The sequence below is a fragment of the Nilaparvata lugens genome, chromosome 6, assembly GCF_014356525.2.
Source record: "Nilaparvata lugens isolate BPH chromosome 6, ASM1435652v1, whole genome shotgun sequence".
In the NCBI taxonomy this organism is placed as follows: domain Eukaryota; kingdom Metazoa; phylum Arthropoda; class Insecta; order Hemiptera; family Delphacidae; genus Nilaparvata; species Nilaparvata lugens.
In genome coordinates this window covers 64,775,276-64,792,152 of record NC_052509.1, presented here as the reverse complement: position 1 = coordinate 64,792,152, position 16,877 = coordinate 64,775,276, and the positions used below count along the sequence as shown (strand labels likewise).

The following is a 16,877-nucleotide window of genomic DNA, read 5'->3' as shown; positions in this document are numbered from 1 at the left end:
ATCAGCTGTGCCAAAAATACCAATCATAGGTCAATTTTGACCAATCATAGGTGAATTTACTAATCAAGGTTTTGGCGGAATTTTTGAATTCTAAGATGGGTAGCTTCAAAATCTGTTTATTGGAAAAAATATATTCCGCATTTTTTAAAAACGTTTTAAGCTTTCATATTCAAATATTTATACAGTAACTGAAGTTATATAGGGGACTTTTCAACGGTATACGTACCCGTATCGTAGGCTACCACTTATTTTTTTGCTTTTTTCATGATCTTGATGATGTTTATTGACATAAAAAAATCTGGTGTGGCGCACATACACAACTTTTCTTGCTGTAATAAAATTGATCACCTGACGCTAGAGTTCACGCGCATCTCAAGTCTACTATTCAAAGATCTGAGCCAGCTGGTAACAGGAAAATAACGCTGGATACTCATGAGATCTGCTATCTCTTCATAGTGAATGATTTAATAGAATCAACAGTTTGCAATTCAATAATCACATTTTCTCAAATTTCAAGCTTATTTTCAATTTTAGGTAAAAATGTTTCTGGACATTACCTAATTGTATAGATTTTCATGCTCAATCTTTTCCACACGAAATTTTTCGCGTTAAAATTATATCTGAGACCTGATAATTGGAAATCTAAAATCAAACTTTGCATAGATGGGGCGGAGCTACTGAAATTATTACAGATATGGGACTTGTGGCAGTTGATATATAGTTTGTGTAAAATAAGTTGAGGTATTGGCCCTCCATCCGAAGAAATTACAGAGTTGCCTAATCGTGTAAAATTACAACTTTCTCAAATTTCCGATTTAACGTCAATATTGGATGTAGAATATCATCCCCTATATCCTAGTAGTAGGCCTACTAAAATAGCTTCAGGGTTGAGGGATTAAAAGGAAATTTAACTTTTATGATAAAATTGAAAACATCGCGAAGATTTGTTTTTCTTTTGAATATCACTTCTCTCAGAATCATGGGGCGTAGTAATGCATAAATTTTATATCAAATGAACGGGGAGAATGTCTGCATTCTATTGGTGTCTGAATCATTTTTATCCGATTCATATAGTTATTTTTTAATTAACGATTAGCCTATGCTTGTCAATATCAAGACATTTCGAGCAGAAAACATGAAATTTTCGACATGCTAGAAACTTTTTTGTTTAAGACATAAGTAGGTGGTGAAAGCGAGAAAGTTTCTCAGAAATAATTGAAATTATTTTTCTAATTGTCAAACGTACTCGGAAGAGCGTATTTTGGCCTCTCAGGAGTTTCAAAGATAAGGATAGCGGCTGAATGGTGTGCAACCATAATGCTGCCAATAGCTGGGATCAACAAAAAACAAAACACAGAACGATTGAAAAATTCAGCAACTGCAAGCCACAGTCATGATTATAAAATATTGTGAACGATAATGACAACCTCGCCTCGAATAATCCAAGCAGTGTTTCATTACACCCTTTCTAGAGGCAATCAGCTGCTTGCGTTTGAAATAATTCAGTCAAATATATCTTGTAAATTGCCAGCCTTCAGCATACAATTTGGTACACAATGCATACCATGCAGCCGCTCTCCTAACTTTAAAATTCCTTGGAGACCAAAATACGATCTTCCGACTACTTTTGACAATTGAAAAAATGATTTCAATTATTTCTGAGAAACTGTCTCGCTTTCACCACCTACTTATCTTTTGAAAAAAAAAGGTTTCTAGCATGTCGAAAATATCATGTTTTCTGCTCGAAATGTCTCGACATTGACGAACATAATTATTATTAATTAAAAAATAACTATTCTTTTCTTCTGCTTCAATCGTCCGATTGGTTGGCAGCTTTCCATCTTTGTCTGTCCAGAGCCAGCTGTTTTAGTTGGGTATAGCTCTGGACCCCAAGATCCCGGGTTATCTGCTTCAAATATTGTAGCCGGGGTCTTCCACGAGCCCGTTGTCCACTGATTGCACCTTCCAGTATTGTTAGCGTGAATTCGCTGTGTCTTATAATATGTCCTATCCAAGAATGCCGTCTGTCCCTAAGAGATTTCAATAGAGTTTTTTGTGTGTCTTCAGCCCTTTGAAATACTTCTTCATTTGTTATTGTATCGGTCCATTTTATTTTCAGCATTCGCCTCCAACACCATACTTCAAATGCGTTAATTGCCTTTTCTTCCGCCTTACCGATAGTCCATGTCTCTGAGTCATATAGTGCAATACTCCAGATACAACTCTTTATAAGTCTCTTTCTCAAATCCAAATTCAGACTTTTGGAGGAAAGCACATTCCGTTTATTGATGGAAATGGCCTTGGCTTCTCTTATACGGCGCTTTATGTCTTCTTTGTCTTTTCCATCCTCTGAAATAATGCTACCTAAGTATTTAAATTTTTTTACTCTTGTTTGAGGGCGTTATTCTCTATCTTTACTATTTCAAAATCAGGATTCTTGGAGCAGATCATCACTTCTGTCTTAGCCTTATTTATCTCCATGTAAAATTCATTTTTGAGAATGTCATGCAAGGTATTCAGTGCTCTCTCTAGATTACCTTTATCTTGTGCCACTATTGCAATATCGTCTGCAAAGCGGAGCATTTGCGCTCTTAATCCATTTACCTTGATTCCTGAACAATATTCCTTACATTTATTGACAGCCTGTTCTACATAGATATTGAACAAAAGCTGTGACAAACTACAACCCTGCCTTACTCCTCTCTTGATGACGCATTTGATATCAAATTATTACGCATTAAGACGCCCCATGATTCTGAAAGAAGTGATATTCTTGTTACCGTGTAGTGAAATCATGAGTTCGTTATTCATATGAGTAACAATCTAACTGGCTAATACACATATAATAATATTATATCGTAAATTATTTACTTTAAATGACAGTATTGCTAATATTAATTTATTTAACGATTTTTACAAAGTATGAGAAACTAATCGATGATTATAAAGATTGAATGCACTTTGAATAACGATAATAATGTAATATTGTGATTAACTACAGAAATCGGTGGTGTTTCAAAAATAATTTATTATCGATTCTCTGAAAAGGATATAAAATAATATCCTTTCCATTTACACACTACCGGGACATGAACCCCTGAATCAAGGTGAATAATATCTACTGTATTATATCGGTATGGTTTTTGTATTCTATATTCTTATATTTAAACAAAAATTAATAATAGACCTAATAAATGAATGAAATCATTTATTGTACTGCGCGTATTTTCTCAAGCTCAAAATATTCAGAGCAAACGTGATCACTGAAATACTATTGATAAATTCAAAATAACTCATGATAACAATTTGACCTTTGAAAATCATTCCAGATGGATAAAGTCAGACATTAAGTTTTGATATTGAATTCAGTTCATTGTTTCACATTTAACAATATTGATAAACTTTGTAGCTTTTATCATTGATTTGTGCTATATGCTGTATGCAAACGACTACATTATTATCTATTTTGTGATAAAGACAACATTACAGTCTTGGATCTCTACACGAAATGTTCATTTTTCGGCTCCAGATTTTCTCTCTACTACTATTTATAGGAATTGAAGGGTAATTTTAATTCAGCAAAATAATAATAATAATTATTAAACTGCGTTTACACCAAAGTTATCAACAAAATGTTAATCCTTAATCCTTAATCCTTATAGATTTTATTAGATTGAACGGAACTTGACAAACGCATATCATGTTCATCATGTGTATGATAAGCTATTCAATATAATAGTCTATAAAGATTAAGTTATTAACATTTCGTTAATAGCTTTGGTGTAAACGCAGCTTTAGTAGTAATATTAATAGTAATCGCACTTAGAATGTATTTCTGACTTATTAGAAGACAAACGTCTCTAAATTAATAGGAGATAGAATCAAGTTTCATGATTCTCATTTTTATAAAATATCACAAAATTATTTGCAGCCTATGTACGGTATCAATAAATGTGCATACCAGTAGGCCTAACAACTGAGTATATCAATAACTCTGAATATACGATTTCAATATTGCATGATAGTTCGCTAAAAACATTGATTCTCTTATTATTGTATTCTATTGGAGAAGATTGTTGGATGATTCTATTTATAATTTTATATTTTTTTCTATTCTCACTCAATCAGTCTCATACACCCCTTCTTTTCGTACCCTATTATAGTATTTATCATAGGTTTGTAATTTTTCCTTTCCAGAATTAGAAGATATTTTTCTATGCACTAAATGTGTAAAGTTTGTTTATGTTAGAGAAGCATATTATTTCGGTTTCCTACTTCCTGAAAAGTGAATGGATGAATAACGTTGTTAAAAAAAACTTTGATTCGGAAAATAATTGGCCTAGTGATTTGTAAGTACGTAGAATCTGACATTATATGTCAAATATAGGATAATAACAATTAATAAATTATTTATTATTTGAGATAATATATAGCGACATAGGATAATACTATATAGGATATAGCCTGATGAACAGATAAATTGGAAGAGAAACTTTAACTTTTATTAGTTTTATTAATTTTTCTTGGAGATGATGGGCAATTAAAAGTAACTACTTATTGAAACTTCTATAGTGGGGTCCACGTTATAATGGCAGTATTTGATTAACATTGATGCTGCTATCCTTGTCTATCATTCAACAAATCAGAAAGCGCTATCCTTTTCCAGCTCTGCTACTTTGATCTGCTACGTTTTTAACAATGTAGAAAATAATATGATTAATCATTCATAAAATATTTTATCTAAACTATGAGCATTTTTTTGACAAATGAAGTATAATAGACCTAGATAATTTTTAACAAGAATGAACAGTTAATATTACACAATATATACGGTACTGGTATCAGCTATCCTCTATAGAAGCCAGTGGCAAGGCAGAGAATCGGCAACGCTGTTCTTCTATTTCATTTCATTTCATTTATCTATCGTCACATTACATCAATTTTTGAGTAACACTCATTTGACTGGTGACATGTCAATACTAGAACAAAATTATATTTAAAAGACTTAGTTCTAACGTCTTGAAAGTAAAATAAATAAATACACTCTATGATGTATCTCATCAAATTCACATGGAAATGAAAGTCACAAAAAGTTAAGTTACACTCTACAGCCCCTTTTCACAAATTAAAATTCGGCAGCAGAGTATAGGGCTTTCTCTACTAGCATTTTTCTGACTGTTAGTTTGAATTTGTTAGAAATCTAGATTTCTGATGGCTGCAGGTAATTTATTAAAATAACGTATTCCAGAGTAGAATGGAGTTTTTTCTAGAGCTGTGTGCCTATGTACTGGAAAAGCAATGAGACTACTATTACGTGTATTATACCCGTGATTATCTGTGCAGAATTGAAATTTATCTAAATTCTGTTTAACAAAAACCAACAATTGATAGATAAAAATAGATGGTAGCGTTAGAATGTTTAGGTTTTTGAAGAATGCTTTGCAAGAATCTCTTGATCTCAATCCACAAATGACTCTTATTATTTTTTTCTGGATTATAAAAATTTTACCGCTATCAACAGAATTTCCCCAGAAAATGGTTCCATAGCTTAGATATGAGTAGACATATGCGTAGTAGACGGCCAATAGAGGGTGCTTTTGTCTAGTGAGTGAGAGAGGGTGAGAATTACAAAATAAGCTTGATTTAGTTTTTTTGCAAGGACCTGAATATGCTCCTTCCAAGTAAAACTCTGATCTATTATAAGTCCCAGGACTTATCTTTCTATCTTGACTATCTTTCTCCACTGTCATTATAACGGACTTCACAATTGTACGGATACTGTACCTGATATTTATAAGCTCTTGCATAAATATAATTAAGCAGGCACAAAGCAGTCTGATGACACTCTACAGATAATATATATTTATATCAGCTCCATTATAACAGAGCCACCAAATATTTATATAAATAGTAATTATCAATATTTTCCATGTATCTACTAGGGCTACTTTATTATGTTGAAGGTTAGATAAACTAAATTATAACTACTTATATGAAATCAGATTTTTTATAATTCATTTCATATAACATGTTAAAGTTAAAATAAAAGGGTGAATAAAATAGAAAAAATCTTACTTTTGTAATGAATTACAGAAAGAGTGTTCTAATCAGAATGTTTAATTCAATATATATTTATTCACATTAGAGTAACTCAATGGTATCGTCAACCATATACATGCATCAGTACCATGACATTATAATATTGGCCCGGTTGCACAAAAGCTTGTTAAATTTTAATCAAACTCCACGAGAACCAATCAGTGAAGTTTTTTCTGAGAAGAAGGCTTCTCTGATTGGCTCCTGTAGCATTTATCGGGATTAAAAGTTAACAGACTTCTGTGCAACGTTGCACAGAAGTCTAAATAGTTCTCAGAATTTCAACACCGGAGTGTTGAAATCTTATTGGGTGGATATTATTCAATTCAAAGTATCAAGATTTGATTATTTTCATGCTTTATATCAATAGAAATTGATTAAAATGTTTTTACAGTTCTGTAGCCAGCCCGACAAATACAGCCTTTCCGTCAACAATCATAGAAGAAGCAAAAACAACAACAGAAGATGCAATCAAACATGATTCGCCCCAAACAATTGATGTGAGTAATTGATTTTTAGCACTGTTCCACGGTTGAAGATTTATTTGTATATCTGATCCTGAAAAATCTCGTCCTTTCCAATAATTTCCTTTACTATCGCATTACTATTCAGAACTGGAAGGTTTGATAATCATTTTCTCAAAATCTTAATCCTTAAATTCAATACTTACTTATTAAATAAATTCATAACAAATGTTAGTGTACACACTTACATCCAGGAATAAATTGTAGGTGTAGGTGAGTACACCCAGCAAAAAACAATTCAGAATAAGAGAAAATTAGAAGAAAAATACAAATAGTTATTGAAAAGTGCCGGCGCCGGTTCTATTATTCTAACTGGACAATAAAAACAAAATTGCAGGGAAAATATCCTTCTATATATTCTAAATTAAGTTACATATTCTTAAGTTACATATTTTCACTTTTTGTGTAGTTGAGAAGTTGATATTGTGGTAATTATTCATATTGAATGAAAAAGACTAAGAAATTGTCAAAATCTAAATCAGTGGTTTTTTGACAATTTCTTAGTCTTTTTCATTCAATAAGTTACATATTTTATCTAATCTTATCAAATTTATTATGCAATATAAAATTAAATGAAAACGTTCTTTGTTTGGCAGAGTTGGGAATCTTTGGTCCTCTCTACTCAAGCATATCACTCAGTTGTAAGGGTGAAGCTTATATTCTCAATTTATTCTAATTTATTTATTATATATAATTGAAAAAATTAGGATATATAGGACTATATAATTATAAATATTTATTTTCTTAATGCTCAAAAACGGTTCCTCATTATAATATATGCTTATTAGTTTATTGGTCGTGAAGTAATTTATTTTTCATTTTATAATATATAGCACCATTGATAAAATTAGAAGATATTTTTTGATTCTCAAACGGTTTTCCATTAATATGCTTATTGGTCATGAAAAAAAATGTATTGCTCTTTTCATAATAGGCCTAGTAATTGATAAAATAAGGAGTTGATATTGGTTGATTTTCAGACACGGTTTTGCATATGCGCTTATATTGGTAGTGGAGAGAATTTATTGCTCATTCTAGTACGGTAATTGATAAATTGGGATGTATTTTTGTTGATTCTCATACGGGTTTCCATGATGCTTATTGTTAAAAAGAAAAAAATGAAAAGAATTTCTCTCTTTTTCATGATAGCAATTGATAAAATTGGGATATATTTTTATTGATTCTCATCATGCTTATTGTTAGTGAAAAGAATGTCTTGCTTTTTTCATGATAGTAATTGATAAAGAAAGAAGATATTCGTTGAAAAGCAGGCGTTGTAATATTGAAGCATTTTTTCAAATAGTACTCGCTTGCTTTCAGCAAAAGGAACACGAGGAAAAGCGGCAGCAATGGGACTGTACATCCGAATCAAACTACGTCCAAGAACAACTAGCTCTGACATCCACACTGCTGGAAGAGGGCTACAAAATCACACACAAACAAAAGGATCTGGCAGCTGATGAAGTAATACTTGTACTAGGTAAGGCTGGAAGTGGCAAGACAAGCATAGTGCAGTTCCTGACAGAAAATCCAAAATTGCAATCGAAAAAAGTGAAAGCAGAGACCGGTGAATTCATAATCGACGATGGAGAGAAGATTGGAACGTCAGCCACTGAATCGTTCACACTCTACCCTGAACTGGTCAACTATAACTCAACCATCAACTTTTGCGATTCTCCAGGGTTCCATGATTCGAGGAGTTCTGCACATGAAATTGTTTCCATGGATATCATGAAGACGATAACAAAAAGATTCAAGAGGGTCAAGATTTTACTACTTGAAAGATACGGTTCGTTACAGTATGGATTATCGAAGGATAGCTTCCTCAAAACTCTCCGGCATTTGAATGATTTCTTGGTGGATTTCGATAGATATAGAGAACACATTGTCCTTGTTGCAACAAAATTACCATTTTCTTACAGAATGACGGATGATGCAGGGGTGGTACCAGAGTTTATAACAGATGAAATGCATATCGAAAGTATTTTAGAATATTTGAATCAAACGGAACTATCGTTGACAGAAAAGCTCTCACAGAAAATCAGTAAAAAAACGGAAGATTTCTATCAGAAAGCTATAAGATTATTGCAAAGCTTTCAGACTAGAGATGAGAATGGGAAAGCAAGTAGAATAAATGTATTCCGCCGACCATATAAGTCAGGACCTCTGAAAAACATGCCATTGTTAGCAAAGAATAGGAAGTCACTATCTGAAACTATCATGAATTTGGAATATGTAGTAGTGAAGGAGAACGATTTCGACTTCACTTTGTCAAATGAAGCTAAGTTGTACCTGGAATGCTTGCTGAAGTTGTCAAATGATAATTATAAAAATAAGATCAATGAATTATCTTTCATATTGAAAGAATATGTTACTCAGAAGACTCAGAATTACACAAGTTTCAACCAGATTTCGACAGAGTTAGACCTACTGTACAGTGCATTGAGAGATTTGTCAGAAAATCTTGATGAAACAAAAAATTATAACCAATTCTTTGAAAAGGTTCAGAGTTTTATCTCTGATCAGAAAATTCCTTCGCAGTACAATTATAATAATAGATTACAAACTTTGGAGAAAATTGAAGAAATGCTTATCAAGTTTGTTGACACAAGTACAGTTTTTATTCCATCTTCATGGACCCTCCCCATAAAACATCTAGTGAAATCTGTAGGGAGTGAGTATGAATGGTATAAATCTCTCATCATTTATATCGAGAAACTTTCAAGCTATGAAACCCAGAAAAACAAAACCGAAACATACAGTGCAATATTTCAAAATACGTTCACAGTGACGAGTAATTTGATGGCAGTTTTTATGGATGCTACAGGGAGCAAAAACGTTAAACAATTTGTAGATGCGCAAGCTGATGATAGGAGAAAACTAGAAATGGAAACTATTACAAAAACTTTACTGCAGAGAAGCAATATCACTTGTGATGCCAATGGAAGATTGATTGTGAAAGGATTCTTAATTAGATTATCAGAAATCAATTCAGAGAGCTTGATACGCTTCCACTGTAATAACATTACTTTGAAAGAAGTTGCCTTGCTAGCGGTTGACTCTGTATTCTTGGATGAGGATACCATTGATATGTTCCAGGAAGTAAACCTGTTTATAGCGTCACCCAAATGGCACGTGATTGGACAGAGGCGAATTGTTCTCAGTGGTAGAACAGGGAAGAAAATTTACGAAAATTCCCTCCTGGGTAATGGGAAAGATGGGAAACCTGGACTTCCAGGCGGCAACGGAGGAAATTTCGTTGGTATCGGATTGCAGTTTTCAAATGGAGAAAATTTGCTTGTAGAGTCGAATGGGGGTAGGGGGGGCCCTGGGAGTAATGGTGGAAAGGGGGAGAGAGGCACAAGAGGTGAGGATGCTGAAAAAAAGTTGAAATTGGGCATTTATGACAAGAATTATACATTCACCAAAGGAGTGGCGACTGAGAAACTTGTGAACAGTTTCTCATCAAGTGAAATACAGTTTTATGCTTCTGGTGATTATTGCTCATCTTGTTGCAGTTATTATAGGAGCGAAATTAATTTGGTGAGGCAAGATGGTGACTGTGGGAGTGATGGAAGTATTGGAGGGTTTGGTGGAGAGGCAGGGTTTGGAGGACTTCCAGGAGACCAACAACTGGTTGAACTAAGTGACTCATCTCAGATTAGATTTGAGAGTAAAAACGGCACTAAGGGTTCTCGTGGAAGTATGGGTGGAACTGGAGACCAAGGCATGAATGGTGTTGGAATGATTTGCATTCATGTAGTTACAAAGTATGAAAGCTATACATCTAATTTGAAATCATACTGGAAATGCGAGTCTACAGATAACACAACATGCAATACAAGTACCGTTAAAGACAAACCTAAACAGATTCTTGAAAGCCAGCATTTTACAAGCACAGGAATTCAACAGCCAGCTCCTAGAAAATCACCCGATTTCACCTATTATTCTCTGGACTATTCAATCCTACTTAAACGTCACAGTAATCACATGATATTCAGTGAGATAATTACAGACTTCAAAGGAGCAATGGAAAAACGATTCTCCTATGATTTAAATGGAATTGGCATGCTATTTTTCCAGGATAATTCTGACTGATAATGCTCAGTAATATTATTCATAATATGACACATTATTCAATGTTCAGTTACCATAAGAGCTTAAAAGAAAGATATCATAAGAAGATTATGTACAAAAGATCATTTCGATAATTTACTTATTTTATAAAATGGATAAAGAATAAAGATATCCTATGGTATATGGGGCGTTTATGTAACAAATTTCATCAGGCCGATTGTCTAAATATAGTTATTTTCGTGAAGCTATGTGACTCAGTAGTTGACAGTAATCGGTTTGAAGTTTGGAACATGAACGACCATACTATGGGTTATCTTATTATGCTATCTTTCCTCTATATGGTATGAGTAGGCATATTCAGCTTTTATAGACCAAAATCGATAATGTTTACCGCTTGATACATGCAAATCATAATAATATGTATATCCGTAGGGTGCTCATAAACCGTAAATGTACCGTTCAAACACCAATAAAAAACACACTTTTTTATGTATTTGAACACGACATGCAGTCGATTATTAAGTAAATATTAAAAACTTTTACTTACTGACTGGAGTACTTCAGTACAGTCAGTTGACTGTTGAGAATGATCGCCAGACGATTGAAAGTACTCCAGTCAGTAAGTAAAAGTTTTTAATATTTACTTAATAATCGACTGCATGTCGTGTTCAAATACATAAAAAAGGGTGTTTATACAAAGCAGCTCGGAATGGATCAAGAAATCATCACCTTCAATAAAAAAAGTCAGGAATTCAAGGAATTACCTACTTCAATTTTCTAATAAACGAATCACCACTACAATTAAGTTACTTTATTATGTAATACAATATAATGAAGGAGAGTAAAGTGAATGATCGAAGAATACATGCAACATTATATAAGAGTTATAAAAATAGATTATCACAGTAGCCTACCTGGTATCAAAAGTTTCACTGTACCGTAAATTATTACTGAAAATGATAGATTATTATATACTGTACTTGGAAAAGGCGCATCCACCGGTAGGCTTAATCTTTGTTATTCAGCAATATAATATAATTATTATGAAATAAATTTTCTGATTATATAATAAATATATTTTCTGAAATATCTATACATGTTCTTTTTTACACTTATTTTGTATTGTTAATTAATAAACCTAATCCCTGAAGTGAAGATGATGATGATGGTGATGATTTTGTATTGTACAAGTTTACAGGAATAATTTGTATTTGTTCTAACTACTATTAATTTAAACTAGTCTACTATTAATTTTAGTCTAAGATGTTCGTATAGATGAATCAATTATTATATTGTTCTTAAAATATATGAATTCAGGGCTACTTTCTTGTATTTATAAAATAGAATTATAAAGTACCCTCTGAAATTAACAAAATAATAGAATAAGTATATAATTATGGGATATATTAATTAAGAATATATATTCTTATTCTACTATTTTATTAATTTCAAAGGGTACTATGATTCTATTTCATAAATATAATTATGATCTATAGTGATCGTCAGTAAGCAATACATTTTGTAATGCTGATAATAAAAAGGATCAATATAAATTAAATTTCAATGGAAGATTATCATAAATCAATAACCAGTCCAGTCCCGATATTCTGTATAATCAATCAATCAATTCATTCATGCAATAATTAATCTAACAAAATCACTATTATAGGCTACTTTTTATTTCAAATTCTACTATTGTAGGCTAACTAAATATTTGAAACGAAAAACTGTACCTAATTCAAGTACTATCTACTTCTGATATTTTTCTCAATTACCGCGTATTAATTTTGTATGATTGGTGATCATTGTCATCATTTGGTGACATCTGATTCCATTCCCGGAAACCTTACTTTTTGGTCCCTTCGATTCTGGTTTATAATCTTTTTTTGGGTCCTTCGATTTTGGTTTATCATCTTTTTTGGATTCTTTGATTTCGGATCTTTGTCAGGCCCTGCTCCCTTTTCGTTGTTGGATACAGAACCCCTATTCGGAAATAAAATTTATCCAAATATTGGATCAATAGAAATGAAATAGAAATATAAATTTCTTTAACATAAAACATTTAACAAAATTTATGGTCAATCGTCATATATATATAATATATATTAGGCCTGTACAAAATTTCAAGCATAAGAAGAAGACAATTCCACAATATAAAGTACCTAATTTACAAAACCATTATCACAATTCATACATCCAAAATCAATTTCATAAAAATCAGCGACTGTATAAATGCATTCTTGCTTCAGGATCAATTTAACAGTTTTTTTGAAACTCATACAAGAAAGGCTTCTAATATTGATAATGGCAAGAAATGGTACTATTTTAATACTATGAACATCCAGCTTTTTTGAGATCGTGAATACCTCAGGTATTCAGTTCTTATTTTATGTCTGTGTCTCGTGTTATAATAAATTATGGACTTCAGTGCTAGTAACCAACTCCCCTTTATACGTATGTATATAGAGAAGCAGGCTCATCACATAGACGGACGGCAGAGTCAACAGTAGTTTAAGCTTTTTGAAAAGATACCTACAATGAGATCTTTGGTTTTCATTCATTATTATTCTAACTGCCCTTTTCTGAAGCCTAAAAATCTCAATGGACCTACTGCAACTGCCCCATACAATGATTCCATAAGACAATAATGAGAATATCTGAGCATAATAAACATTCAACAAAACATCAACAGCTCCACGTAATCTTCTTAACATTTATAAAGACCTTTAGAAAATTTTCTCCACGTGCGAGAACCAATTTAATCTGTTATCAATATATTTATATACCTAGGAACTTTAGTGATTCAATACTGCTTGGTAACCTATTATTATAACTAAAACTAATAGCACAGATTTTTTCAATATAAAGTGTAAGATGATTTGCTGAGCACCAATCAGTCACAATATTTGTACTATTTACAAGTAGATGATCCGATTCTAATGTGGTGTTAGCTTTCATTTTTAAACCCAGGTTATTCGCAAACAAGAAACCCTCTCTGGTAGCACAATCAACATTTGAAGGTGAGTCATTTATATAAACTATGAATAATATTGGTCCTAGAATGGATCCCTGAGGAACACCATACAATACTTCATTGTCACTGGACAAAAATCCAGATTGATACACAGACTGAGTCCTCCACTTTAAGTAAGATTTAATAACTCTAACAGACTGAATTTCCAAACCATAATATTACAATTTTCTTAATAACAGATCATGGTGGACTGTATCGAACGCACGACTCATATCAATAAATGATCTGAAAGTAACAAGAAACCTACTCTCAAGATCTATTACAACTTGATTTGTTGATAATTTCTGCACTGTCTTACTTGTGCTACACTGTTTTCTGAAGACAAATTGCTTATCTGAGAATAATTTATTATTTTCAAAATATTCAGAGAGTTGCTCCTGCATTATCTCAAATAATTTAGATAATGAAGGCACTATTGATATTGGTCTGAAGTTTGATGGATCATCTAAAGATACACAATTAATCAATGACCTCTAAAGAGCCTGTTTTATAAATAGGTATTACTTTTATTTTCTTCAACTCAGGAGGAAAATCAGAGCAGTAAACAACATATTCATTGAATAGGTAGGCTAATACTTCGCATATATACTTTGCAGAGATTTTCAATAAGGAGAAAAGCCATAAATATCTAGACATTTACTATTACTTAGCTTATGAATCATTGCATAGACCTTCTCCACAGTGACAGACTTGAAAGACAAATTACTATTTGGCTTCTCAACCTTTTCCAAATAATCAGAAGAGAGCAGGTTACTCTTTGGAATCTCATTGCTGAGGTCTGCTATGTGTCCTGTGAAATAATTATTGAAATTTTCTACAGTTATTGAGCACCTTACATTGGTAGATTTTGTATTAACATTAGACAGCGATCTAACTATGTTCCAAGTATTTCTACTCACATCCCAAGAACTGAGAATCATGTGACTGAAGTAGTTTTTTCTCGCATCCCTAATTGCCTTCTTATATTTATTTTTAGTGAAATTGTACAGATTTTTTAAATGTTGAGATCTCTAAACTTGATAGAGATAATACAACCCATCACATTCATATTTAGGAGTTTTTAGTTCACCTGTGTACCATTTAGTGTCAGGTCTTGCATTTCCTCTCTTGGGAAAAAATAAAGGAAAAACAGTTTTAACAGCTTTCAAGTATGTTGTCTAGAAAAATTTTGAATTTTTTATCCCTATCTGATATACAAACATCAAACCACATATTAGATCCAATAAGATGACATTTTCAATTCCACATTGTTAAAAGACGGTCTGGCAACAGAGCAAAGCGAGAAAGAGATAGCGCTATCCGCTTTTTTGAATGATAGACAAGGATAGCAATACCATTGCTAATCAAACACTGTCATTATAATGTGAACCTCATATCGTGCTACCAATTTCTCCTAATTCGGTTGGATAGCATTTTTCACCTATTAACCTAATGAAAGTTATCGGCTCCAACGTAATAGATTCTTGATAAACTATGAATGGATCTATCGCCTATGAATGAGAAATCCAGTTTTCAGAGCAAATCAACTTATAATCTTCAGAAGAATTTTGGCAATATACTACACAAATACACAAAGAACAATATTTTACATGCTTAAGCATCTAAAATCATTACGAGCTAAATACTTATCCACTTATATAGTTGAAAAACAATGGCTAGAGGCTTGTAGACACACAAATCAATTAATTATAGACAAAATAGAACACTATAAACTGTTCAAGACTCAATTTAAAACATTAATAATTCACTTAAACAGAAAAATATTCAGAGAGCACAAAATAAGAACACACGCAGCCAGCCATCATTTTTAGAGAAGAAGATGCCTCCTCGTCAGAACAAAAACCACATCTCAAAATCAGTGTCTATGTCATGGACACGTCACCAAAAAATTATAAATTACAAGTTCAGAATTCACATTTTATATTTGTTCTCAATAAAACTTTATTTTAAAACTATTATTTTAAATTTTTATATATCATCTCTATTTAAATAATCCATTTATCTGTTAATTCTGTCAACTCAGCCTCGGTGACACCATGGAACATGCAACACAATCATTTACGATAAATTCTCAGTCAAAAAGTTGTCTGTATATCGATTACTCTGATATTTACTATAAAGTTTTATAGATCGCGAATTGAAGATTCGATTCCAATCGAGAAAAAATGTAATATTACACTCACTATATAGTGTTTTGAATAAATTCGTAATGGTTTTATATTTTAAAAAAGTCTACTATATTGTTTTGTGGAAAGAAGTAAAAGGTTATTTCTGAAAAATCAGTAAGCCTACCTATTCCATTTTAAATTTAAAATTTTAATTTCCATTTATTTTTAGAAAGCTAAAAATAGCTTTTACATATTTAAATAGATCGTCTATAGCTACGATTTCAATCAATCAATAATTCTATTCAAATAAACACAATATACATAAAATAAATCAAAACACAAAAAAAATCACAATCAAAAATAAATGTCCAAAATACAAAAACATGCTTCATGGTAGGGTGTGCTGAAAAGAAAGAAAGGAGGAAAAATACCTAGCCAACTATGGTTTCCCATGTAATAGGCAGGTAGAGGGTATAAAAGTAAGGAACGAAGGGTGGAGAGGAGAAGAAAAGGAAAGTATTGGAGGCTTATACAAAAATTATAGTAAAACTACACTTCACCCTCTTATGGGCGAAACTTTGGAAAGTGTTAATTAAACACTGGCGTAGGATATAATTTGAGAAATGGATTAAATGATAGAATGAATTTTCTTATTCCATGATGTGGCGAAGTTTGGACAGTGACTCTACCACTTGAGAAATGATGACATAGGTAGATCAAAAGTTCTCATTAAAATAGAGGTAAAGGGGTATAGATGTTTTCTGTAATTACTTTATTATTATTTGTGACCAAATCCAATACTTTGAATCCAGAACTATCTAGAATAAAAAGGGAAGCTTCAAAGTAAGATATTATATGATAATAAACCTACAGGATACAATAATAGTGATTTTTTTAGTCCTGTTACCCTATTTTGTAAGTGTTTGGTAATTTATTTCCAATTGAAGGAAAATTTTGTTTGTCACACGAAGTTTTTGTAGCCCTACTAAACCGCGGTAAAAACACTGCAGTGCAAGTTGATTATCCTTGTGCTGTGTA

At 32.1% G+C, this 16,877-nt stretch overlaps 1 protein-coding gene across 1 annotated transcript; it reads left to right on the top strand.

The window, feature by feature from the left end:
• Positions 1-3,350: 3,350 nt before the first annotated feature.
• On the top strand, positions 3,351-11,792 carry LOC111046326. The gene is made up of 3 exons (XM_039431679.1): positions 3,351-3,564; positions 6,491-6,596; positions 7,941-11,792. Exons 1-3 carry the CDS (start codon positions 3,509-3,511, stop codon positions 10,716-10,718), a joined length of 2,940 nt encoding a protein of 979 aa, XP_039287613.1. The 5' UTR covers positions 3,351-3,508; the 3' UTR covers positions 10,719-11,792.
• The last annotated feature ends 5,085 nt before the right edge of the window (positions 11,793-16,877 follow it).